Raw genomic sequence first — 25,488 nt, 5'->3', positions numbered from 1 at the left:
GCCCAATTGTCCATCTATTGTGCTAATGTGTTCCACCAACTAAGCCTTAATGAGTCGACGCTTTTTGATGGTACACTAATTCACACCATCTTTTTCAAAACCACAACAATAACTCTTTTTAAATTGATTATTTGGCAGCTAGCACACTTTACAATTAGTTTCTAGTGTTCCCAGTATTCAAAGGTTTTACACTATCCGGGCTTTTTTCCTTGTTTGTCACATGTGCGTGTGCTTTCGGGGCCGACCCAGACCATGGCTCGATAGCAATGATGGCCCGGGGACCAGGGATTCTGAGAACAGCAGTACCAAATGGTTTTTGGAAGGATTGGGCTGGTGGACAGGAGCAGGGGGAGCTGTACTCACAGGTTGTTAGGCTGAAGTAATGTACTCTCCTTCAAAGTCCAATTCAAGCTCGAAGTCTGCACTTTCATCAACAGAGAAGGCCGCTCCTCGTAGATCGATGGCTGGGCATGATCCTCACCAAAGATGTCAGGAGTATCGTCGGTGGCTCTGTAGGACATCTCGGGCGACGAGCTCTATGATCCCGAAAAGTCTTTTTGGAATGAATGACTTTCATGTGGCGTGAACTGCTTTGTGTTCGGGGGACAATCATAAGTTGCACACCGAGTGATGGTCTATATAAGAGTACTTCACGTGGCTATGCGGGCAGTACCGAAAGGGTATGCATTCCATTACCAGCAGAACATTTTTGGGAAGACTGGTAACAATGGAGAAGGTAGGTCTAGAAGGGTGCCACCCGAAGGGCCTTCGGTCAAACAGGAATGGAACCAGATGAGTTTTTTTAATTATCAGAGTTGCAGAAGGAGAAGTGCAAGCTATAACAAGACAGTCAAAGACAGAGAAAAGAACCAGAGAATCATCCCGAAATGGAGTAAAAAAGCAGGGAAAAGGCACTCACGTCCAAACCCAACTGCGGAAAAAAAACAATCCAACAATGGAGTCGATGCCCATGCGCATTAACACAGAGAGGAGTAGTCACTACACCTTGTGACGCAAAAGACTTCTTTAAAGAAAAACAAAATGCATAACTCTGGACCCAACACTAGATGGAAGGAGTATTCAGAGGGCGGTTTAGGTGAGGGTTTCTGTTGAACAAGGAATTTGCAATTATTTTGACAGCAAACTCAGCGGCTATTGCTGTAGATTTATTCAGAGTAGAACCCAGAGCCAGACACCTTTCAAGCAGCTGGCCACAAATATCAGCAAAATTGTTTCAATGTATTCATTGTTCCTGAAACCTCTGCCACATAGACCGTTTTATTTTTTGTAAATATTGTAGGAAGAGCAAAGAGTACCCCATGTAACACAAGCACAGCCCCAGACTATAGCCAATGTTATAGAAATGTTATAGAAAATGTTGGTTCACGTGTAAACTTCATAACAACAGTCTGGGGTGGTATCTTTAGCCCAAACAGGAGGTAGCAGATTTTGATTTTCGAGGAGGATCACACTTTTAATGGTTACCAGTAAGTAAATGTCTCCTTTGCCTCCGTACATTCATCTAGAATCCAGCACAGACAAAAATGCAATATGTTTATTTATTTTATTTATTTAAAGAGTTTTATATAGCGCTGGCTAGACCCGAAGGTATCAGAGCACTTTACATGAGATTCAACAATGTAACAGAAAAAGAGCAATAATTACACATCACATCAAAAAATAGGCAATACATTAGGAGAGGAGAGAAAGAAGAGAGAAAAGTAGTGGAGGGGGGGAAGGGGAGGTGAGAAAGGGAGGATAAGGGAAGAGACAACAAGGAGAGACAAAAAGAAGTCGGTCTAAAGACCGACTGGGTAGGTGGCGACCAAGGAGGGAATCCACAGCCCATCTCCCCTATAGCTAAACCAGGTAGCTCCATCGGGCATCAGACAAAATAGTTCAGTCTCAAGTGACGAGAGGAAGAAGTTCACAAAAAAACAAACAGGGTGGGGACAAAGGGCAAGGGCAGGTGAGGGCAAAAGACAGAAGTTGGAAAGAGTAGGAGCTGAGAGGGGTGAGGGAAGGGAGAGGGGGGGAGATAAGGTCAGGAGAGACGCAGGAGCGTTTGCCCAAAGTCCGGCTGGGTAGGTGATGGTCAAGGAGGGAGTCCAAGGTCCATCTTCCCTTTAGCTAGCGAGGGCCAGGATAAGGGAAGAGACAACAAGGAGAGACGAAAGGAAGTCTGTCTAAAGACCGACTGGGTAGTTGACGACCAAGGAGGGAGTCCACGGCCCATCTCTCCTATAGCTAAATCAGGTAGCTCCATCGGGCATCAAACAAAATAGTTCAGTCTCAATACATTGGGAGAGGAGAGAAGGAGAGACATAAATAGAGGGAGGATGCGGGAAGAGACGACAGGAGAGACGAAAGGAAGTCTGGCTAAAGACCGACTGGGTAGGTGACGTCCAAGGAGGGAATCCCCGACCTGTCTCCTCTATAGCTAAACCAGGTAGCTCCATTGGGCATCGGACAAAATAGCTAGATCTCAATTGACGAGGAAAAAATCACAGATAAACAGGGCGGGACTAAGGGCCAGGACAGGTGAGGGCAGAGGTCAGTAGCAGGAAAGTGGAGAAGAGTAGAGCGGGGAGGGGTAGGGGGTGGGTAGTTCGGTAAAAGTTCCCAGGGATCCGCTTTGAATCATTCTACAAGCAGGTCTGTTCCTTCTCAGGCGCCATCTTGAGGTTAAAACGCCGGGTAAGATTTTCGCCAGTACCCTGTTGTTGCTGCGACCGGTTGGAACGGCGGCACTGCATCAGACACTCTGGACCATCCGATGTCTGGAGATGGTTGAAATAGTTGTTTAGGTGGGGATTAAGCGCCTCACTTAGTTGATGAAAGTGGGGGTCCAGCGGAGCAGAGGCTCCGAGCAGCCATGTTGGATCCTGGCTCCTCCTCCTCTCCCCTGAGGTGACACCCCAGATTGCAGCACTGAAGCATGGCCCTGAAATTTATAGTAAGGCGTCCCTCAATTAAATATACTGGCGGAGGAGGGAAACCATCAAAACCTTACTGTGCCTTGGAAGTGTACTCAACCATTTATAAGCGCCATAGATCACGTTTCTGGCGCCATCTCGGGAACAAGTGTACCTAGTCTGCAAAAAACAATCCTGCTGCGACACCCTTCATTTAAGGAGTACACAGAGTACCTCCAATAATGGTCACGCAGCTAACAGGCAATGAACAGCACTCCCAGAAGAGTTACTCGATTTTCATTATCCTCGTGTGTCCGCCATTTTAAAGTCAGGCACTGAACTGCGATGATGAAGCAGATACTTTGAGCAGTCCCACTCTAAAAAGATCTGAACAGATTGCCCAGGCTGCAATATCCAAGAAAATTGTACACGGTCTCCTCTCACCTCAAACAGCACACTTAGAGTCGGGAGACGATTTTCGTCATATAAACATCGCCGCCATTTTGGGGTCAGGCTGAAGTATTAAAAAGCTTGCCACTCCATAAAGATTATAAGTCAAATACCTCATCAGACATTATAATTTGCCATAAACGCCTTGGCCAGGCAACTGGCAGGGTCAATCATGGCTTTGCTGGACGAAACGAGCTTCAGAGTGGAGATCATCCTTCTCAGGCGCCATTTTGAGGTAGAAACGCCAGGTATGATTTTCGCCGATATCCTGGCAGCTGATCCTCGCTCTCACCCGCAAAGGCATTGCAGTCTCTCCGGAGGGGGGATAACGATGACTCTTGTCTTCCCCAAAGCCCTTCCTGGCGCCGTATCACTCTCCAGTAGTAGGCATTGCGCACATGTGCGGCGTCGTAGAAGACAAAACAAGCTTGTGTGGGACTTCTTGCATTCATTCTAGTGAGGGGTTGAAGAAAGTAAAACTATTGCAAGAAAAGTCAAGCTCGCTGGCTGTTTCCTCATTTGAATGGAGCTGAGCCCCCATGAAAATGAGGCAACGCCCTTTGAATGCATGTCGGTGTGACCTAGATTACAGAAAGTGACGTAGAAGCATCATCGGCCCTTTCTCTAATACCAAATGAAACCGAGGTGCAAAAAGTGGGCACGCACGTCTGTTAATTTTCGATAATATGGTCCCAATTTTCTTCAAAGATATGATAACGAAAGGAATCTGCATTGATTATTTATTGTTGCATCTTCTCATATCCAAGTTTCAAGCTCCTGCCACCTCTTAAAGTAGCCACATTGCACATGCCCCTAGAAAATGTCTCACACATTCTTCTGCATGACACTTTCAACTTAGAATCAAGTACCAAACTTAAAACCCAGCCCAATATTGTATACAGCAACCATAAGCCATCGCCTCAGCATGATCATCATTGTCCTGGTTCAAATATATGCCAACCTTTGCGGCCAAACTGGATCATTGTCAACTATGCCCTTTTGAATCTTAATTTTCCCCTCCAGTGGTCACATCTTGTCCTGCCACAATTGGAGCACATCTTGTAGCTCATACATTACACACACACATTCACACGTAGCTCAAACTTCTCATATTCAAATGCTTCCAGCCTCCCACACTTGCCTCCTTGGTCTCTAGGCCCTGTACACCTTACAAAGGCATTCTAGTTATCTAGCAAGATTCTGCAACATAAGAGGGCTTCCCTGGCTCCCAGGCACAAGAGCACCTCCACACAGTTCTTACTTCATACACTCAGGGTGCTACAAGCCTCCCTCATACGCATTGTGATGTCTGCCCTTAACACCTAATCTCAACAACCGCCACCTAGTTAAGCAGCTTCAAAGACCCTTCAACATAACTATAGCATGCCTTTGGTCCAAATTCTCAACCACGAACATAGTAGCTCTTCTTGAACAACACTTCAACAAACTAGTGCTACCAATGTGCTATGTAAATGCAATGAAAAACACAGCTACCTACTATCTTGCTTGTCTTCTTAACCCACAAGGCTCACTTCAAGTTTGACATCTACCTCTATACGACTTCTGCCCATTTACTTGTCCACTAATGGCATTTCTTGAATCACAGCTTGTCAGAAGCCGTGGGAGTAAGACAGGAGTTTATGAAAGAAAGGAGGTGAGGAGTGAGAGAGTAGACTAAAGAGGGAGGGCAGGGAAATTGTGGGATAGGGAAGACAGTAATGTTGGTGGGAAGGGAGTAGAGAGTGAAAGGATAGAAACAGGTGGAGAATGGGCGGGAAGGATAAGATGATTGAAAGACAAGAAGGGGATGAATAGTGAGAAATCAAATACTTGTAAAAGGAAAAACAGCAGGATAGAGGAACAATGGAGGGAAACGGAGAGACAGAAAGGCTGGCAAGTGAATGGACAGAGAACAGAGAGATCAGCAAAAGTAGACATGTTTAGAAAAAGTAGCAACTAGTGAAGTCTGTTTAGGTTTGCGGAAGGGGCAGAAACAGAGGCCATCAGGGGAAGAATAAAGAAATAGAGGGCATAAAAGGGAGACTGACGGACTGGGTCAGGATGTGTGAGGTGTAGAGGAAAGAGTGAAAGAAACTGTGGAGAAGAGAAACAGAGGTGAAAAAAGAGGGAGGGGATGATTTAAGTCTGTAGGGTGTAAGGGAGTGAGCTTAGATGAAGTATGAAGGACAGAAGGTTGGGAAACCATGAAAGAATTGACTGAACAACTGAACAGGGACATCTGCAAGGAGTCCTACCTGGAAAGACAAAGATGAAGCATGCTGCTAGCCCCCCGATGAGAGCAATGACTTTCCCAATGTCGGGGATAAAGAGTGCCAAAACTAGTGTTAGAAGAAACCATGTGACTGTCTGCAGTAGCCGTCGCCGCCGCTCCATAACCACATCTTCCTCAACTGTGACACCCTTGTACCTCAGCCAAAGTCCTTCCAGCACCGCCCTGCAGAGGGGTGGAGATAACAGGACATCAAAGAGTTATTGGCAGCACAGTTTGTGGGGTCAGAGAATGAGACCATAAAGTAAAGAGAGACACATAGCAAAAAAGTATGAGCGAGCACAAGAAATAAAAGAAGGAAATGCGTGCTGGAAAAAAGCAGTTGTTAAAAGAACGTGAACGTCTCTTACGTTTGGGTCAATGACCAACCTGAGAGTTCTCACAAAACTATAGGCAGAATGGTTTGAAAATGCAGTGAAGACATTAAAAAAATGATGCAGCAGGACAGCTTGGAAGACCCATCAGGGTAATGGGCACATTTCAGTATGGATTTGCTACAAGATTGCAACTGCCTTCCTTATCTTGAGCACAGCCATTTGTGTATCTAAACACCCTTATCATCAGACCATTCACGATCATGTCACTGCATGCTGTTCCTTTGTATTTACTCTTAATATCATGTTGCCAATTTTCTTAGATAATTTGTAAGGCAGTGCAAACCAGTATTTTCATAGGTAAAGCTGATCAACAGCTGAGCCAGGCATCTGGCGTGCCCCCAAGAACCTAAGTACAAGAAAAAACATTGAAAGACACAGCATGTGATCACATAAAAGATGACAGTAAAATCATCAGAAAATTCTTCAAAATTCAGAGTGGTGAATATTATTTAGGCATCTGTAATTGTTTCGACATTAGATTATATTACTGCATGAAGTGGGTTTTTATTAAAGTTCATAATTTGTATGTAAACAAAGAAAGCCCTGCTGATGTTTCCATGAGTGAATCATGAAACCATTGTAACGTTGGTGTGTGCTGTATAACCATCCATTAATACCATGTATGAAAATTCATACCGTCTATTAAACTATATTTACATATGTTTTTGCAGGCTTATACTCTGAAATTAATAATGTCTAGGTGTTCCTAAACTTTGCATTAGGGAACATTAATACAAAGTCTTCTATAAAGCGGACTTGCAAAGTATATTAATCAAATGATAAAACACAGCACTATTTAAGAAATGGTTGTTAAAGCAAGTTATGTAAACCACCTGTGATTCAATAACAAAAGAAGCAAAATCAAAAAGCAGAACAATTATAGGCAAAATGAACACTGCATAACCTACGTGGTTTGAAACTATACTTGTGTTCAACGTCTTAGTAGTCATTTAAAACAAGGAAAGCAGAATACTTTAAATGTTAATGCCGCTAACCTCCACTGACTCGACAAGTAAACTATTTCAGAGGACGCCCCCCACACACACTCAAATTAGGTCTGGCCCTGGCCAGGGGACGCCTTAAAATTTTAAAACCGTACAAAAAAACATATTTGGCTATTTTAAGTATTGCTAATGGGTCCACTTTTGTGACTCCCGTGCACTCTCCCCATCATTTCTGATCTGCATCTTTCAGAGGTACAAACGTAAGCAATGAGATACACATTTTAAAGTGTACGGGATTCACAACATATTCACATTTTGTAGAAGTCAACATAAATACCCCCTCAAGCCATATGACTATTTAGATTGGTAAAAATTCAAGCAAAATTACCTCCTACTTCAGGGTCATACAGTTCTAAGTCCTTCACACTCAACAAACAAACTTTCTGCTTAACAGATCCGTAGCTCTGCGTACAAAAATCTAAAAGCTTAAGAATGGGACAAGAAAAAAACTACAACAGCATGAGGTTGGAGAGTAAACCAGGCAATGCATGTCACGGGCAGTTTTTCTCTTTGACTTAATCCATTTGCTTATAGTTTTCCTGTTTCGTCGCCAGAAAGACAAAGCGTCAATGTGAGAAATGTTCAGAAAGAAAACATTTACCTTTCAGTTCAACAAAATCCTTGCCACTAAATAAATCAATAATGCTGCTTTTTTCATCGTAAATTAATTCAAAGTCTACAATAGTTTCACGAGTTTAAGAATTAAAAATATGTACGTAAAAATAAGTTTAAGAAATCTTTTCTGATAAACATGTTATGATGATTGCTACATTTTATACAAACTATTAAACTCAATTAGAAATTCTGAAACTTTGCAAGAATGTTGCAATTTATTTGCACAAGACTGGGTGCTTTGTGAGCCCCTAAGTAAATGTACTATTTTGAGGGGCTACTTTGTTCAATTTACCACCCCCTTTTGTACCGCTTTGGCCGCCATAAGTGTGGCAGGGTATGCTCAGACGCGAGTCCCTTGCTCACTTTGCTACTGGATTCAAGCAAGCCAGGGCTGAAGATGGCTGTAATGGCAGAAACCGGTCCTCGGAAGCTTGTTTCCGGTCCAGGGAAGGCATGGCTTGGCAGTTCGGGCTGGACTGTTCCCATGAGGCACAGGGTCAGACTGATTTGCATATAGCCATGTCTGAACTGGGATGGCAGAGTGGGCTAAAGAACGGTGATGGATCAAACCCAGATCTTTTGACTGGGTGTGAGTGTTTGATTGGTTCAGATGCTCCGTCCATCAACACCCCCTTTTGTACCGCACTGTCAACTGAAGGCAACATCAATCTGCATTGTGAGAATCGGTGCACCTGACCAATGCCTTATTTTGAGTATTATGTATGATCCACTCCAATGGGCAATATTGTGGCAATAGGGACCTTGTAGCGGGATACCCAAGGGCCCTCTTATTGTACTACAATACAAACTGCCCAGTGGGGAGAAAGCACCACAAAAACAACACTTCTACATAGTCAGTGAGTTCATGCAGAGCTGTAATTACTGCTAGGCCAGTGGTCCTTGAAGTACAAAACTCCAGCTCCCTGCTGTTTCTCCAAGCAATAAGAGGTATGGGCCAACTAGAGAACTGGTGATACAGATGATGGCTTATTCTCAGCAGCATTTTGTACAGCACGGCATTACTCTGAAGATAGGTTTTGCTCTACAAATCACATACATACGGTTGGTGGTGGACAATGCACGCCATTGTCTAGAAAACGTAGTCGTAACCACCAGACCATGTTGCCAGCGGCTGATAGCTAGCTTCACATTTTTAAGAACAGGAGGTTTCCCATCGGACAAAAAGGTTATTATTACTAATCTAGAACTTTCACAGACATGTCTGTCTTGTAGTTGCCACGTGGGTTCATGCATCAGATATTATCCCAGTAACAAACCCTACGTCTAATGGTTAATAATAATAATCTTTATTGATTGGTTTTAAAAAAAACATTTACAATTTAAAACATGACAAAAATTGAGTAATAGAGATGACTGTAATAAGAGATTAAAACAATTAATTTAAAATGACTTAAAATTCGGGGGCCAATAGGGTCTGATAATGTTCTAATACAATACATAACTCTGGATTTCTTATAGTCTCTGATTTGGATGTTGGGTCTGTTAAATCTGCCGCTCTACTATGGTGGGGAGAATTTGGATGGGAGTGTGGCTTCAAAGAGTTTTAACACTTTGTGGACAAATATCAAAAGTCCAATGTTTAACTTGGTGTTGTCAGGGTTGAGAGCGGCCATTATTGCTTGGCGACAAGATCGTACGCCCAACATAATACATTGGCCTCGCAACAGTGACCGTCTGGCTGTGAGCAGTGCAGGGCATGCGCAGACAATATGTTCCATTGTTTCTGAGTGGTAACCACACAGTCTGCATTCCGTGCTACTACCCGGCCGGCACCATTCCGGGAGGTTCTTCAAAAAGGGCCATTCTCCCATCCTCAAGGCCATAAACTTGTGTTTCCAATAAAGTGCGTATGTGCTTGATAAGTAGAGCGGCTGAACATCCACTTTAAAATTGGCGATTACAGCCCAGGCGTGTCTCCTCTTTGAGAGTATCGCCCTTTCCGAATGAAAGGACCACAATCTAACAGTTTTTTTGATGGCGGACTTTAGCACTGGGAGAGAAGGATTTGTATCCCAGAGCTCATTTGCACCTAGTAACTGTAGGCTGTAATCCAGGAGTTGCCGATGCTTGTGGCTGGTCTGATTTTTCTGTATTTCCTGCCAGAGCCGGGCATCCAAGGAACCCTCCCGGGCGTGGCGCAATCTATGACACAGTTTAAATGAATGCACCTGCCTCCACTCCATTGTGATCTTGGAGTCCCAATTCAAGTCTCACTTGAGCTGGCGAGGCAGATTTTGGCAACCGAAAGGCTCTTTTAAAGATTTTTGTTGTTAGTTTGTTTAATAATATACTGGTTGTACCCTTGGTGATTTCGTGGCCGTACGTCAGGGAGTTGATTACTTTGGCTTTCATTACTTTCAGCATGGGGGTTAGGCTAGGACCTAGTAGCTGTTTTGACAATTTTGCAGCGGCCACCTATAACGACAGAGCTTTAATTTTTAATGCTTCTTTGTGCTTGATGAAGGAGCCTCTTGTGTCCAGAAAGATGCCTAGGTATTTATAACTGGGGGTTGACTCTAGCTTTATTTTGTTGAAGTACCACCTTTCTGTTGATTTTTTCTGCTTCCCAAAAGAAATAGTTTTGGTTTTTGACAAGTTAAGCTCTAGATGGTTTCTTGTCGTGTAGGGTAGCAATTCATCCAGTAACCTCTGGAGACCCACTTTTGCGTGACTTAGCAACACCAGTTCATCGGCATAAAGCAAGTTTGTGATGCCAGTCCCGTCAAGTTGAGGAGGATGGCAGTTTACACTGTCGAGAGCTGGAGAGAGGTCGGATATAAACAAATTGAAAAGGAGTGGGGCCAATACACACCCTTGTTTGACGCCAGTTTCAGTTCGGATCTTCCTGGAAACGTGGCAGCCTTCGCCCAACTTGATTCTTAGCCACGTTTCAGTGTGGAGTTGAATTATTGCCTGAAGAAGAGGCTGTGGTATGCCCCACGATTTTAGTTTCTGCCATAGCAAACCCCTGGGCACATGGTTGAAGGCTGCTTTGAAGTCCACAAAGCAGCAGTGCAGCTGGATATGCTGGCATGTCGCTTTGTCCATCAAGACGGTTAGTGTTAGCAAATTAGTTGTGGTACCGGTGTTGGCTACTGAGGTACTGGGTTTTTAAGAACCGGCACAGAACCGGTAACCCAGCGGTGCCAGGGGATCAACACCCAGAGACCTCGGGTTCTCCTGAGTCAGACCGACAGAAACTCAGAGTTTTCTAGGTGAAGTCAAAGATTAGTTTATTGGCTGCAACCAAGGTGACAGGGTCCTAGAAGTACAATACGAGTATATTCAGGAGACTGCACACTTTCACGAAGTTAGGCTTCTCTTCTTATACATAATATTCAGCCTTGGGCAAAACATTCCTTGGATTCGTGGTATTTCATTTATGGTTACTGATTACAAAAGAAAAGCAGAGTCATGATGACATGTACATATTTTACGTCGTGCTGCCCATAACAAATCATCCAGCAAGGCCCAACATTTCATCAGATATCGCTGGACCCCTAATAAAAACGGTCACCTCCCCATCATAAAGCAAGTGAGGAAAAGGAGTGGAGAAAGATGTGAGCGAGATATGGCAGGTGTGCGCGCTGAAATGGTTTTATGGCTGGTTGGGCCTAGATGCTATCTTGCTCGGCAACTGGGAGGGAACTGACCTAACGAGTTCGGCCTGGGGCAATGGTTCTAACTTGTACTGGGGTCAGGGAGAAGTCGATTAAGGAGTATGTGTCCTTGTGGAATCAAATTCAACTGGATTAAGGTCTATGTAAAGGGCAACATGTAGCTAAGGGTTTTAGAGGGGTAATGACGATTTCGAGGTGAAATCGTCACTCGAATATGCCGAAAATACATGTACTTGATGTACTCGTCATTCTCGGTCTTTTGATACCAAATTCGTCCTATTTCGACAAAGTTTTTATTCTCGGGTCCAGAACTTAATATGGATCCAGATTTTTCAGAACCACAGACCCTCCTTTTGCCCTTACATAGGCAATTAATCTATCCTCATGTTAATCTGAGTCCAGATCTATATTCCTAAAGTCATTGAGGTGTTGCTGCAACATCATTCTAGTGCTGAGCTCATGTCTTGACACAGGCTTCCTTACACATAATGTAGCACAGAGGCCACATATTGCAGGAGCACACTGTATGCATAGACAGAACAGGAAAAGAATGGCTAAGACCATCCCAATGACCATCAGAATTTTCCATCCCCAGGCAGATATCAGTCCCCAGAACCATCCCATTAACGACCAATCTCCTTTATCCACATGAATAGATTCGGAAATCTTATGTAGTTTGGAGATGGCCCCGTACACTGTCGGAGCATTATCTGGAATAAAAATGCAACAACTCGACTGGATCAATTTGCATACTCCACCTCGGTCCGCAAGTGTTACATCCAAAGCGACCCGGTTCTGAAGGGTCATCAGTCGATCCGACTGGAGCTCAGCAGTCAGGTTACTAAGGGCACCAGCAGTTTCAATCACGGTGGATTCAACTACCCTTGTCAATTGCCTTATGTTTCTGCTGTTAGCCATGGCTCCCCAGAACGGCAGAATACCCATTGCAAAGTCACCAAATTCTTGACCTGCAGTGTCTTCTTTACTCAAAACACCTCTAACTACCCTTGTCCGATGGTAATCCGCCGCTGCTGTGTAGGTGGGAGGTAACAGGAATGAAACAAAACATGAGCCCGAGAAGTCAGGGGGCAACCATGTATAGGCTCTATCATGGCAGATGAAATAAGTACCCTTAGCGGCTAAAAAGGCAGGGGAAGTCTGAGATCCAAAAACGTACGTTTCTGTACAGACACTCTTCCCTAACTGAGCTCTGGGATTCCTACCAATACCTTGCAGACACAGGTGACCTTGATGGGGTACGATCCAGATAGGGGACGATCTCTTGGCTTGCTGTTTCTCACTTAATGTAGTGCCATATCCGGTCACATTCCAACCTACATATGCAAGTATCTCATCATCTGGGGTATCTTCGTAAGAAGTTACTTCCTTGATCATGTCAACTATACCCTTGACTAGGGCGCTAGTCTTGAGGTTGTCTTTTACAGAACGTAGGGGTTGGATTTCTCGTGCATATATGAACATTGTCCTATATGCCCATACTGACCCATTGTGACTAAATGGCAGGACCAAATAGGGGATACCTCTATCCGTGGTGTGGGGCATGAGACCACACACCCAACAGTTGGTTGTGTTCATTACAAGTTGGTGTTGGTGTAATAGCTGAACGAAGGAGTTATTAATGAACTCTAATCTCCTATTTGATTCGTGGTCAGGCAAAGGGTGGAAAGAATGAGAGGAAACAGTAGGAGGAGGTATGGGTGATGTAGTGGGCGCAAATGTCACATGAAAAGAGAATAAAACATAGCTTATCAAAAAGACCATTACGCTAAATAGTATAAAAATACACATTATTATAAAAAATTTCTTCGTCACTGTTTTCAAAAGTCTCTGCTTAAAGTTCATTTGTTTGGCAGGCCTCTCCACATCAGGAAACTCCATCCTCTCTAAGGTGCTGCCCGCGGTGGTAGGTTGTTTCTGCTAAAGGATGCTTCCGTCAGTCTAGGGCAGCCCCCTTGGACCAACTGGAACCAGCGACCTATCGTCGTCAGCTGCACCCAAAAGTCTTTAATCAACCGCGACCCTAGCAGCGGAACCCGGATGGCGGTTCGAAAAAAACAAAAATAAGCAAGTTACCTAGATGGGAGAATCTGCACTTTCAAAAATAGGATTTGGGGAAAAACACATTTTTTATTAGTCCACAAGTTTTTCTCTCGGATCATAAAATAAATCACTTTTACTTTAGTCTGTTTTTCTTGGTCGCAAATTGTAGCGTCTTTTCCCGGGTACTGTCTGGTCCAGAAATAGTAGCTCAGGTTCCACAGAGTTCAATTGTTCTGGTGGTGGCGCAGTTTCTTGAAAAATTTTCCCACTTTCACAATCAGGATTAGCTTCTCTTACACGTTCATCAGTTGTGCGTTTTGAGTCAGTGCCTCCTTTCCGAATCCATTGGTCATGTGGCAGAGGGAAGGGTATTTTCTTACAATGGATCCCGTGGACCCAATTGGCCTTCCCCTCCACCCTAACAGCCGACCTTGTAGACAGGAGGACGAGGTGAGGGCCGGTCCATCTGGGCTGGTCGTTTCTTGTTCTTTGGAAGTTTCTGACAAGCACCCAGGAACCGGGGTCAATGGAGTGACCCGGTGTCTCAGAGACCGGAGGCAAGGTGTTGTGGACCTGTTGATATAAAACACGCAATTTAGCCGTCAATTCATACAAATAGTCAAGCAAAATGGGGTGTTGCAGCTCGCTAAACTTCGTGGGCCTAGGCACTCCCCATATGTTGGCTGGTAGTCGATGACATTACGCCATGTAGACCTAACGGGACCCGCATAAAGTGGAGTGGGGAAAAAGCAGAGAATTTACATCGCAGGGTGGTGAAAGCTGGCCTAAATATGATATTCAGTTGCCTGGAAACGGAAGCCCCCGCAGCACAATCAATAAATAACTTTGAGAATTTGGGTATCATAATCAAGCAAACACTCACCTCAAAGAAGGCCAAATCCGGACAGGCCACACAGGGCTGGTTCAACCAAGCTTGTACAAGGGCACTAAAATCCCTTAAACTTGCCCTTTCAAGCACCCCGAGAGACAGGGATGCGGTTAAATCCCTGAGGGCTGATTATAAAAATGCGCTCGAAACCAGGAAACAAGAACTTAGAGAAATAGCCTGGGAAGATTTGAGTAAAGCCGCAGCCCTCCGGGACAGTAAACTGTTCTGGAATACCATCAATAGCCCATTCCTGCAAAAAGAGGAATTCCCTGTCCTCACTGCCCAAGTTAATGAAGAGGGATGGATGGCCCACTTTTCAGGGATCTTCGATCCAACTGGAGAGTCCTTAGCCAGTGATAACACCATTTGCACTACCCTAGTTGAACCCCCGAGAATAACGACCGATGAGGTGGATTTGGCTATAAGGAATAGTAAAGGGGGAAAAGCCCCCGGCCCAGACGGGGTGCCGATCGACCTATACAAATATGATCCAGCCCTCTGGAGTCCATTATTGACCATAGCCTTTAATGCTGCTATGGATAACAGGACCCCTTCCACGTGGGGTGAATCCATTATCATTCCAATCTATAAAAAGGGGGATAGAGGAGAGGCCAAGAACTACCGCCCTATCTCCCTTTTGGATTCCTCACTAAAAATCTTGAGTAGGGTCCTGTTAGCACGCTTGGAAGATTGGGCCTTAGATAATAACATTCTTGCCCCATCCCAATACGGCTTTAGAAAGGGCCTTGGTACGATCGACCAGTGTATTAACTTGAACCTTTTAATAGGGAAGTATACCAAGGCCAAGCCGGGATCACTATTTCTGTGCTTCGCAGATCTTTCAAGCGCATTCGATCTGGTCGACCATGCCTTGTTATGGACAACTCTGCTGGGTATGGGAGCCCCCCCCGATATTATCTATTTCTTGGCCACACTTTATTCTAACCTATCCGCCCAAATTCGTTACGGTCCTGAGGGTGAGTGCACACGGAAGATCAGAGTAAGATCTGGCATTCGACAGGGCTGCGTATTAGCCCCGTTGCTTTTTTCCCTCTTCATTAACTCGATGGAACAAGAACTAAAGCAAATTCATGCTGATGCCCCCCAAGTAGGAGGCACCCCTATACCGGTATTACTGTATGCCGATGATACAGTTCTTCTCTCTAGGACCCCTATAGGCCTACAAAAATTGATGGATGGGTTTTATGATTTTATATTGAAAAGGAAACTCAAAATTAATAATTCTAAAACGTTTGTCATGGTGTGTGGGAAAAAGTTGAAACTTTTTAAACCTTTTTCTTTTAAGGAAAACCATATTGCAACTGTCACAAATTTTTGCTATTTGGGAGTCACATTTAACGACAGAGGATCATGGGCCCCTGAGGAAACAAATGTCAAAGCGAGAATGGGGAAAGCATCCTTAGGCGTCTTCCGCTTTGCTTCCAAAGTAGGAAGCCGCCGTATTGCTGATATGTTGACTATATACAAGCACAGATGTACTTCGATAGCATTGTATGGCTCGGGGGTATGGGGACATTGCAATGCCAAGGCCCTGCAGACTGAAGAAAACAAGTTCATTAAACGGCTGCTTTGCCTCCCCACCTCGGCATCTACTGTTCTAACCCATTCGGAACTAGATCTGGATTACCTGTCCGACCTCACTGGGTTAAGGCCACTGTTGGTATGGAAATCCATTTTTACCAAGTCGGAAACAGCATTCACCAAAGATATTATCAAAGACTGTTTGCTCTTGGATAAAGTTTCAAGTATTCCATGGTTAAAATATGTAGTTATGACTGTTAAAGACCTGTTTGACATGGACCTAGGAAATGACCCTACCAGTCTGAACACTCTAGACAAACAGGAACTAAAAAATGTCTATCTTAGGGCGAAATCGGATGTGCGAAGTTATGCTACTAGAGAATATTCCACACATATTTTCCACCTGTCCCTGAATGATGATAGCCGGGGTATCCCAATGTACCTTAAAGTTATCCACAGACAGTCCCACCAGTTTGTTCTTTCAAGGCTAAGATTAGGTTTAGTGCATAACTTGGTTGCTTTCCCGATTATGAAATCTCATCCAGTCACCCCATGTCCATGTGACGGCTCTTCAAAACAAAGTACAATGCATTTTTTATTACTCTGTCCTCTGTATAAAGCACAACGCATCTGTTTCCTCAAGCCTATGTTCCTTAAATATAACATGTGTACTACTGATAGCGCTCTGAGGCTTCTTTTTTCACTTTCAAGCCCAGATATCTGTTTTTATACTGCCACTTTTATTCTGAAATCTATTAGAGCTAGACTTAGCATGGTTTTCCTGTAATTTTATGTGTAGCAATTCCCACAACATGTGACAATGTTATTTCTGTCTCTGTATTCTGAGTACCATGTGTATGTAATGTTTTAAATTGTATACTTTTATGATGTTTTTTAAACATTCGAATAAAGTTATAAACTGAAACTGGCTGGCCGACCAAAGATTATTTCATAGGGGCTGAGTTTCATTCGCGAATGCACAGTCATTCTGGTGGATAGGAGTGCTAAGGGTAGAGCGTCAGGCCATTTAAGACCTGTGCTCGCTTGGATTTTGGCCAATTTAAGTTTAAGCGTGCCATTGTAACATTCCACTAATCCAGCTGATTGGGGGTGATTTGCAGCGTGGAACTTCTGCCTAATGCCTAGCCCTTCACACACTCTTTTCATCACACAACCCACAAATTCACTTCCGTTGTCAGACCAGACCATTCTAGGCATTCCGAACCTGGGGAAGAACTCTTTCACAAGGGCTTTCGCTGTGGACAAGGCAGTATTGTCCCTTAGGGGATAGGCTTCTACCCATCTTGAGAAGGCACAAACAACCACGAGCACATATTTTAAGTTGTTGCACCTCTCCATGTGTATGAAATCTAGCTGCAAAACCTCGAACGGATACGTAGGAGGTGCAAAATGACCAGCTGAAGTTGGGGTTCCCCTACCAGGATTGTGCTTCAGACATACCATGCAATTCTTGACAACATTCTCTGCACATTTGGGAATCCCTGAATTCTTCCACACTGGGGCCAACAACTCGCAAATCCCTTTCGCGCTGATATGGGCCATCCCATGAGCCATTGTAACCACTGCAGGCACATATGCATCGGGTAACAACCATCTCTGTTGCTCTGTCGATTCAATCCAACAACCATTTGCATCCATTCTCCCTGTACTTTCTCTCCACATGCTTAACTCTTTCTCCGTGGCCTCAGCTTGGATGGACTTCACACTTTCTATCGTGTCTTCACATATTCCAACATCACCAGTCCATCTTTCTGGGCTCGCAACATACATTCGGCTCATCATATTCTTTGCAGCTTCCTTAGCAGTTTCATCAGCAAATGCATTTCCACGACCAACATCATCAGTCACTTTCTTGTGAGCACTACATTTCACGATCGCTACTTTCAGGGGCAACGTCAGTGATTCAAGAAGCTCATTCACCAACTGACCATGCTGAATCTTAGCTCCATGCGAAGTCAGGAACCCACGTTCTCTCCACAATCGTCCAAAACTGTGAGCCACTCCAAAAGCATACTGACTGTCGGTATAGACAGTCACTTTCATTCCTTTAGATAACACACATGCTCTCGTCAGAGCCACGAGTTCAGCGGCTTGAGCTGAACCATGTGGTATTCGCGCAGTTTCAACGACTGTGTGCAAAGTTGTGACAGCATATGCTGTAGTCACATTACCATTTGGGAGTTTAAAGCAGGAACCATCCACCCATAATGTACCATCACATTCAGCAAGAGGAGTGTCGAACAAATCAACTCTCCCTTTCGTCTCTTCCTCTGTTCTGAGGAAACAATCGTGCTGTTCTGAAGCATCCGATTCCTCTGTAATTGGTAACAATGTGGCTATGTTCAAGGTACTGCACCTTTTTATGTGCACATGGCTCGCTAGTAGCGTCAATTCATAACTGGACAGTCGAGCACTAGTTAAGTGCTGTGTCTTGGTCCTATTTAACAACGTGTCTACTGCATGCGGGACCATCACGATTAGTGTATTATTCATTACTAGACCTGCAGACTGTCGAATAGAAACAGCTGCTGCTGCTGTGGCCCTTAAACAACTTGGCAATGCTCGTGCTACCGGATCCAAAGTTGACGAAAAATAGGCGCATGGCCGCTGTCTATCTCCGTATAACTGAGTCAGTACAGACAATGCACAGCCCTCCTTCTCGTGGACATATAATGTGAAAGGTTTACTGTAGTTGGGGTTACCTAACACAGGGGCCGAACATAATGCTGTGCGTAATTCGAGAAAACTTTTCTGACACTCATCAGACCAAGGAATGGGATCGGGTGTATTTGTACACGTTAGTGCCAATAAGGGTTTGGCTAATAACGAAAAATTTGGAATCCACTGTCTACAGTACGATGTAATGCCCAAGAAAGCGCGTACTTCTCTCTGCGTTCTTGGCACATGCAATTTAGCTATTGCCTGAATTCTTTCTGGGGTCAGTTTCCTTCCCTCCTTCGATAAGAGATGACCTAAGTAGGTCACTTCTTGTCGGCAATATTGAAGCTTGGAAAGTGACACCTTGTGATGCAGATCACATGGATGACGCAGTAATTCCAACGTGGCCATTTTACAAATTTTCTCAGTATCCGCAGCGATGAGCAAATCGTCCACGTACTGTACGAGAGTGGAACCTTTGGGCAAAACCATTGTGTCAAGCTGACATTTCAGAGCTTGACTGTATATTGAGGGGCTTTCACAGTAGCCTTGAGGAGCGCGTTTAAAACGGAAGCTGCGACCACCTAAACTAAAGGAAAAAATATCCCTGCTTTCCTCGGCAATCGGGATACTGAAGAAAGCATTCTTCAGGTCAATCACCGAAAACCAGGATGCAGAGGCTGGAATCATAGTCAATAATGTTGTAATGTCGGGGACAACTGGGAATTGTGGCACCACTATCTTATTTACTTCCCTAAGGTCAATCACGAATCTATACGCAGGTGGCTGAGAAGGGTCAGTCCGTTTTAAAACAGGCAGAACAGGACTATTGCAAACATTGCCTCGTGTTTCTTCAATTACGTCTTTTTCAATCAACTCGTAAACAATCGCTAGCAAAGCTTTTTCGCCCTCATTGGATATCCTGTATTGGGGAATTCGTGGCATTTTGACATTCGGCTTCAATGTTACAACATACGGTGGAATTTCTAAAAGACCTACATCATTCGGATCAGTAGCCCAAAGAATATCTGGAAGAAGTGCCAATTCTGCTGGAAGTGAATTTCTCGACAAATACATGGGAGAAACCACTTTCTTACCTAAAGTAAGTTGTACTCCTGAGGGAGAACAGTACAAAGTCGCATACAATCTTTTTAGCAAATCTAATCCTAGCAAATTTTCACCACAACCTGTTGTCAAAATAAGGGGTGCTTCGAATTCACAAGGACCAACAGAAAGAGATAAAGGGTCAGAAATCGGGTTTCTAACCGGGGCGCCAGAAAAACCTACGGAAACGTTCATTTCGCCAGACAAAGGTGCGCCAGGGAGTCTGGAGTGCATAATAGAACTCTTTGTAGCACCAGTATCCAACAGAAAAGGTTCTGACACACCCGATGTAATCACCTCAACGTAAGGTCCACTCTGATCTACTGGAACTGAAACAACTCCCTCTCTTCGTCTATGGCTGTCCTAGCAATCCTCATTTTCCCACTGCTCATTTTCCGTGTAATACTCATCAACGTAGTATTGAGCTGTCCTGTCAGATACGTTATTTTGCTGGTCAAACCTGTTCATAGAGTTTTGTGGTGGAAGGGGACGTGCGTCCTGAGGGGCGTTTCCACGCCCTCTACCTCTAGGCGCTTGCTGACTACCACGACCTCTTACGCCAGGAATTCCATTTGCACGTTGTGGTAGGGCAGGACAGTCATATTTCTTGTTTGCAGTATAAACACTGGTTGGGACCTACGCGGTTTTGATTGTAATCGAATCTTTGCAAGTTTCTCTGATATTGTTGAGGCTGCTGAAAAGTGTTCTGGTAGTTATTCTGACCATTATTATTTTTATTACCACCACCACGTGGCGGATAGGCTTGCTGTAGTAAAACCTTCGTTTTGAGTTCTCTAGTTTTCTTTTCTACTTTATCTTTCTCATCTTTGTCTCTATTCTCGTAGTACTGTGCGGTAGCTAATATTTGGGCTGAAGATGAGACTGCCCAAGAACTTTCCGAATCTTTTAATTTCCTACACAAATCTGGAAGTAGATTGTGCACAAATTTATCGACGAACAATCTCTGACCACCTTCTGTGGTCATATCTTGACCGCTGTGGTCAATGAATGTTTCTTCAAATCTGGTGAAGAAATCTGACACAGTTTCTTCTTTCTTTTGCTTGCATGCAGATAACTTATCCCAATTTACGCGTATTGCAGGCATTATCGTTTTCATGTAATCTACTATTCTACCAGGCAGTTCCGCTATCAGAGGCTCAGGCTTGGCACCACCAACTTGTCGTGCATCTGCAGCAGTAATATTTACCCACGTATCACCTAATTCCTGGTCATGATCTACATGGCGAATTTTTCCCCATAAAGGCTGTGGAACAACGTTCCCAAATAACATATCGATATCGGCCAAATTCATTATACATGACCCAGCAGTTTGCGACAATTCTTTATAGTACCCTGCAGGATTTTTACGCGGATCTGGTAGTGTTTGTTTGAGTGCTAAAACTTCTGCTCGCTTCCATGGGACATGTACCCACACACGGTGAAAATGGGGCAGGACAGGTGGGACAGCTGTCGCGTCACCCTCTCTCCACTGTGGGGGAACTTCTCTCATAGGGTATTGTCGTGCCTTTTTCCTACTAGATGCACTAGATTCCGATGGTGACCCAGAACTGCTTCCCTTACTTCGATATGATAATAGCATTTCAACTGCTTTTTCCACATCGGGACCTACAATCATACCCTCTACAAACTTAAATCGTACACGACACATCTCTTGCGGGATGCATTCTTGATCATTGTCTTCTAAATCCTCGCCAAGAAAAACACACATCTGTTCGAACACATATATCTGTGTCGCTGTTTCCCATTGATGGAAGACTTCCATGACAGACTGTAAATCATATTTTGCAGTGTCCATGACCCATCTCCGGGCTAAACTATTCAGGGAATCTCTCTCTTGATAATCAGGCAGTTGACTTCGCAACTGTCTTCTACCTATGTTAGGGGTCGTAGCAGGCAACCCGAAAAGAGGTAAAAGAAGATTAGTAACAGTGCTGGCCATTTTCTGCCGAAGGGAAGGTGAAACTGAAGGACAAACAGATGACAAAACGGGGTGAGATAAGGCGGGGGTAGAGATGGCAGAAGATGTATCAGGAATAATAGATGTGGTACTAGGCAAAATCATAGAGGGGGCATTAGGAGATGTAGAAAATACAGTAGGTAAAATCGTAGAAAACACAGGTGAAACAGAAGTGGTCGGTGGGCCTGGAGGAGGCTGCACCGGAAAAGTAGGAGCCAGCTGAAGGACAGCTGCTGGGTGCTGTGGAAGAGCCGGAGGCGCAGCTTGTGCAACTAAAGGTTGCGGGGGTGCTGTAGCATTCTGCGCATAGGGGGGTGGTGAAGTTAATAATTGCGACATTAATTGGTCTTTGTCACGCTCTTTTGCTGTCCCTTGCTGAAGAGACGGCAAAACTGGATAACACTTATCTATTGCCATTTTACGTTGCCTGTGCAACTGCTCATTTATCTGCTCTTCCTCATTATCTTTAAACTGCACGGCAGCTTGCATTACTGAAAGTCCCCCTTCTCTCTTATTTTTCTTAGCTAATTTAATTTCTTTTTGTTTGGCTTCTTTGCGCCATAAGCGGAAAGAGTCAAACATCGCCGGCCGGGCTTTCTTTTTGAAGAGTTTAACTTCAAGGTTGTCTAAGATTTCAGAATCAAAGCTACCATATTGGGGCCATTTTAAAACACCATCTTTCCTAGTGTATTTAATCCATACCTCGTTGTAAAGGATGGGGCCTACCCCATGTTTAACGTATAGCTCGTAAGTCGGAGTTCCAACTGGAGGAACCGGACATGAGTCCTCCAATCGGGAGTCCCTATTATTACTACCAAGACAAAACCAATTCCCGAGTCTAAGACTAGGCATCCTCGCTCTCTAGTCTAGTTCCAAAACTTCAAAGGATTTATCGATTACGATATTTCTCGTGAATACACGAGTCCTTCGGTTATGGTGCTTGCAAGAACCAATAAAAACCTTTTGTATCTCCAAGATACCACAAAGTAAGTCCAACTAAGGACTGGGAGACGCTCCACTTATACTTAACTGAAAAATATCGATGGCTTCACCAGAAGACTCGTCTCAGCGTTTCGCTCTACCGAAAATTTCAAGGGTCCAACATCAGGGCGATAGCCAGGGCAGCAGTCCTTGTAGCCGTCGGGAAGCGGGGAACCTCGTAGCAAAGACCTTCGGACCACGTCGACATGCAGGGGTCGATGAGGTGGTGGGCCCTCCTCCGGAATTTTCACACGAAGCTCCTCACGATCTTCAGGCTGATTGGTACCACTGGAATCGCCCCAAATGCTGGGCGCCAACTGAGGTACTGGGTTTTTAAGAACCGGCACAGAACCGGTAACCCAGCGGTGCCAGGGGATCAACACCCAGAGACCTCGGGTTCTCCTGAGTCAGACCGACAGAAACTCAGAGTTTTTTAGGTGAAGTCAAAGATTAGTTTATTGGCTGCAACCAAGGTGACAGGGTCCTAGAAGTACAATACGAGTATATTCAGGAGACTGCACACTTTCACGAAGTTAGGCTTCTCTTCTTATACATAATATTCAGCCTTGGGCAAAACATTCCTTGGATTCGTGGTATTTCATTTATGGTTACTGATTACAAAAGAAAAGCAGAGTCATGATGACATGTACATATTTTACGTCGTGCTGCCCATAACAAATCATCCAGCAAGGCCCAAAATTTCATCAGATATCGCTGGACCCCTAATAAAAACGGTCATCTCCCCATCATAAAGCAAGTGAGGAAAAGGAGTGGAGAAAGATGTGAGCGAGATATGGCAGGTGTGCGCGCTGAAATGGTTTTATGGCTGGTTGGGCCTAGATGCTATCTTGCTCGGCAACTGGGAGGGAACTGACCTAACGAGTTCGGCCTGGGGCAATGGTTCTAACTTGTACTGGGGTCAGGGAGAAGTCGATTAAGGAGTATGTGTCCTTGTGGAATCAAATTCAACTGGATTAAGGTCTATGTAAAGGGCAACATGTAGCTAAGGGTTTTAGAGGGGTAATGACGATTTCGAGGTGAAATCGTCACTCGAATATGCCGAAAATACATGTACTTGATGTACTCGTCATTCTCGGTCTTTTGATACCAAATTCGTCCTATTTCGACAAAGTTTTTATTCTCGGGTCCAGAACTTAATATGGATCCAGATTTTTCAGAACCACACTACAAAGTCCGTCTGGTTAAAAGGAAGGCGGTTGTTTCGGCCCAAGCCTGTAGCTCCTCTAGTAGAGTATTTGCAAAGTACTTAGACTCCACGTCGAGAAGTGCTACCATTCAGTAATTTTTTGGCTCATTTCTCTTCCCGCCTTTGTAGATTGGGTGGATGACTGCACCTCGCCAAGATTCTGGGACCGTGTTGTTTAGACTGCAGTAAAGAAATAAAGGAGTCAGGTATTCTGACCATAGGCTGACGTCAGATTTGAACATAGTTTGAGGGAGGCCGTTCGGGCCTGGGGCTCCTTCGGCTCTGGCTTTCCTTATGAAGCTTGAGATCTTATTTTTTAAGGCATCCAGTGACACCGTTGGTTCTGGTGAGGTATCATTCCATTTCATTGACTCCTTGAGTGTCAGATCTTCAGGTGGAGTATTTACAGGCTGAGCCCGCCTCGAGCTCTCCAGTCCCAAAGGAAGGCTCAAGGGGGTGACAGGGCTGGCGGAATCAGTGCAAGCTTCATTTTTGTTGGCGTCTCTGAAGTGAAGAGATAGAAACTTACTCCAGACTGCTTCGCTAATGTTTGCACTACCGTATCCACTTGTACTTTGGTTACTCCTATTTACAAGAGACCAGAATAGCTTTGGGTTAGGAATTTTACTTTCATGGATAAGCTTGAGCCAGAATTGATCCGAGGCCGCTAGTTTTTCCTTTTGTGTGGCGATTCTAAAGGCTGCTTGAGCTTGCTTGTATATTGAAATAGATTTTATTGCTGGGGATCTTTCTTGATTGACGGAGTGCTCGGTTTCTCTCGGTTCTTAATTTCCTTGTGGCTTTTGAGATGTAAAATTGAGAAGATTGGTTTCTCTGGCCCCTCCTTGTAGGAAGTACGTTGAGAAGGAGATTTGTAAGAGAGGTCCAGCCACTAACAACATGAGTATTTGGCTCTTGAGAATGATGTAATAAGGCTCTGCATTTTTCCGTCATGGATAGGGCCGTGGAATCTGACCACATTATCCGCTTTAGGTCCTCTGTGTGACTGCCTGAATGGGTGTGGGCCAGTTCTTGATGGTGTGGGTAGCCAGTGGAAAGTGTTATTATTTGTGCCCGGTGATCACTCTCTCCTTGTGGGGCAATTTGATAGCTCTTGATCCAGGGCAGTATTTCTCTGCTCCCTAGGGTAAAGTCCAAGAACGAGTGGGATCTGCCATCTGATCGGGTCCATGCGGTCGGGATGTCAGAGGAAAAGCGCCCATTCAATAAGGTAAATCCTAGGCTGTTGAACTGCATTACCACATATTCCCCCAATGTTGATGATTTGTTCCCAACAGGAATTGACTGGGAAGCAAAATGTGGCGGAATTCTTGGGGGGTCCGTTCCTGTGTCATCGACAAGATTGCAGTAGAGATTAGTGTTGAAGTCACCTGAAATGATACTTGGTGTACAGCCATACTTGCCGATTAGGTCGCAAATGGTGTTGATCAGGCTGTCCATTTTAGTTTTTTTCTTAGTGGTGCAGGGGGAAATATAGGCGTTGAGGATGAGCAGCTGGGGGTTCGTGAGCGAACTTCCCAGAGTTATTCTAGAGAGCCAGTCCTCCTCAAATTTAATCTGTTTGATGCATTTGGATAATTTTGTTGATACATAGATCGAGAGACCGCCACTTGGTCTGCCGAACTTGGACCGCCTGGTGGCAGGTGTCAAACTCCAGAAAGCCCACTATTGGTGTACTTTCTCCTGCCCATGTCTCCTGTAAAAGGAGAATGTCGTGTTCTTTTAAAAAGTCCA

General features: G+C 44.5%; 1 protein-coding gene across 1 annotated transcript in view; it reads right to left on the bottom strand.

The window, feature by feature from the left end:
- SLC38A7 (solute carrier family 38 member 7) overlaps positions 1 to 25,488 on the bottom strand; it is a 127,446-nt gene that overhangs the window by 8,257 nt on the left and 93,701 nt on the right. Inside the window, exon 9 of the mRNA XM_078670388.1 lies at positions 5,621 to 5,820. Within this exon, the coding sequence (XP_078526514.1) occupies positions 5,621 to 5,820 (200 nt within the window). The remainder of the gene's footprint in view (positions 1 to 5,620; positions 5,821 to 25,488) is intronic.

The sequence above is a fragment of the Lissotriton helveticus genome, chromosome 12 (assembly GCF_964261635.1).
Source record: "Lissotriton helveticus chromosome 12, aLisHel1.1, whole genome shotgun sequence".
Classification (NCBI taxonomy): domain Eukaryota; kingdom Metazoa; phylum Chordata; class Amphibia; order Caudata; family Salamandridae; genus Lissotriton; species Lissotriton helveticus.
This window is presented reverse-complemented; position numbering and strand designations above follow the sequence as displayed.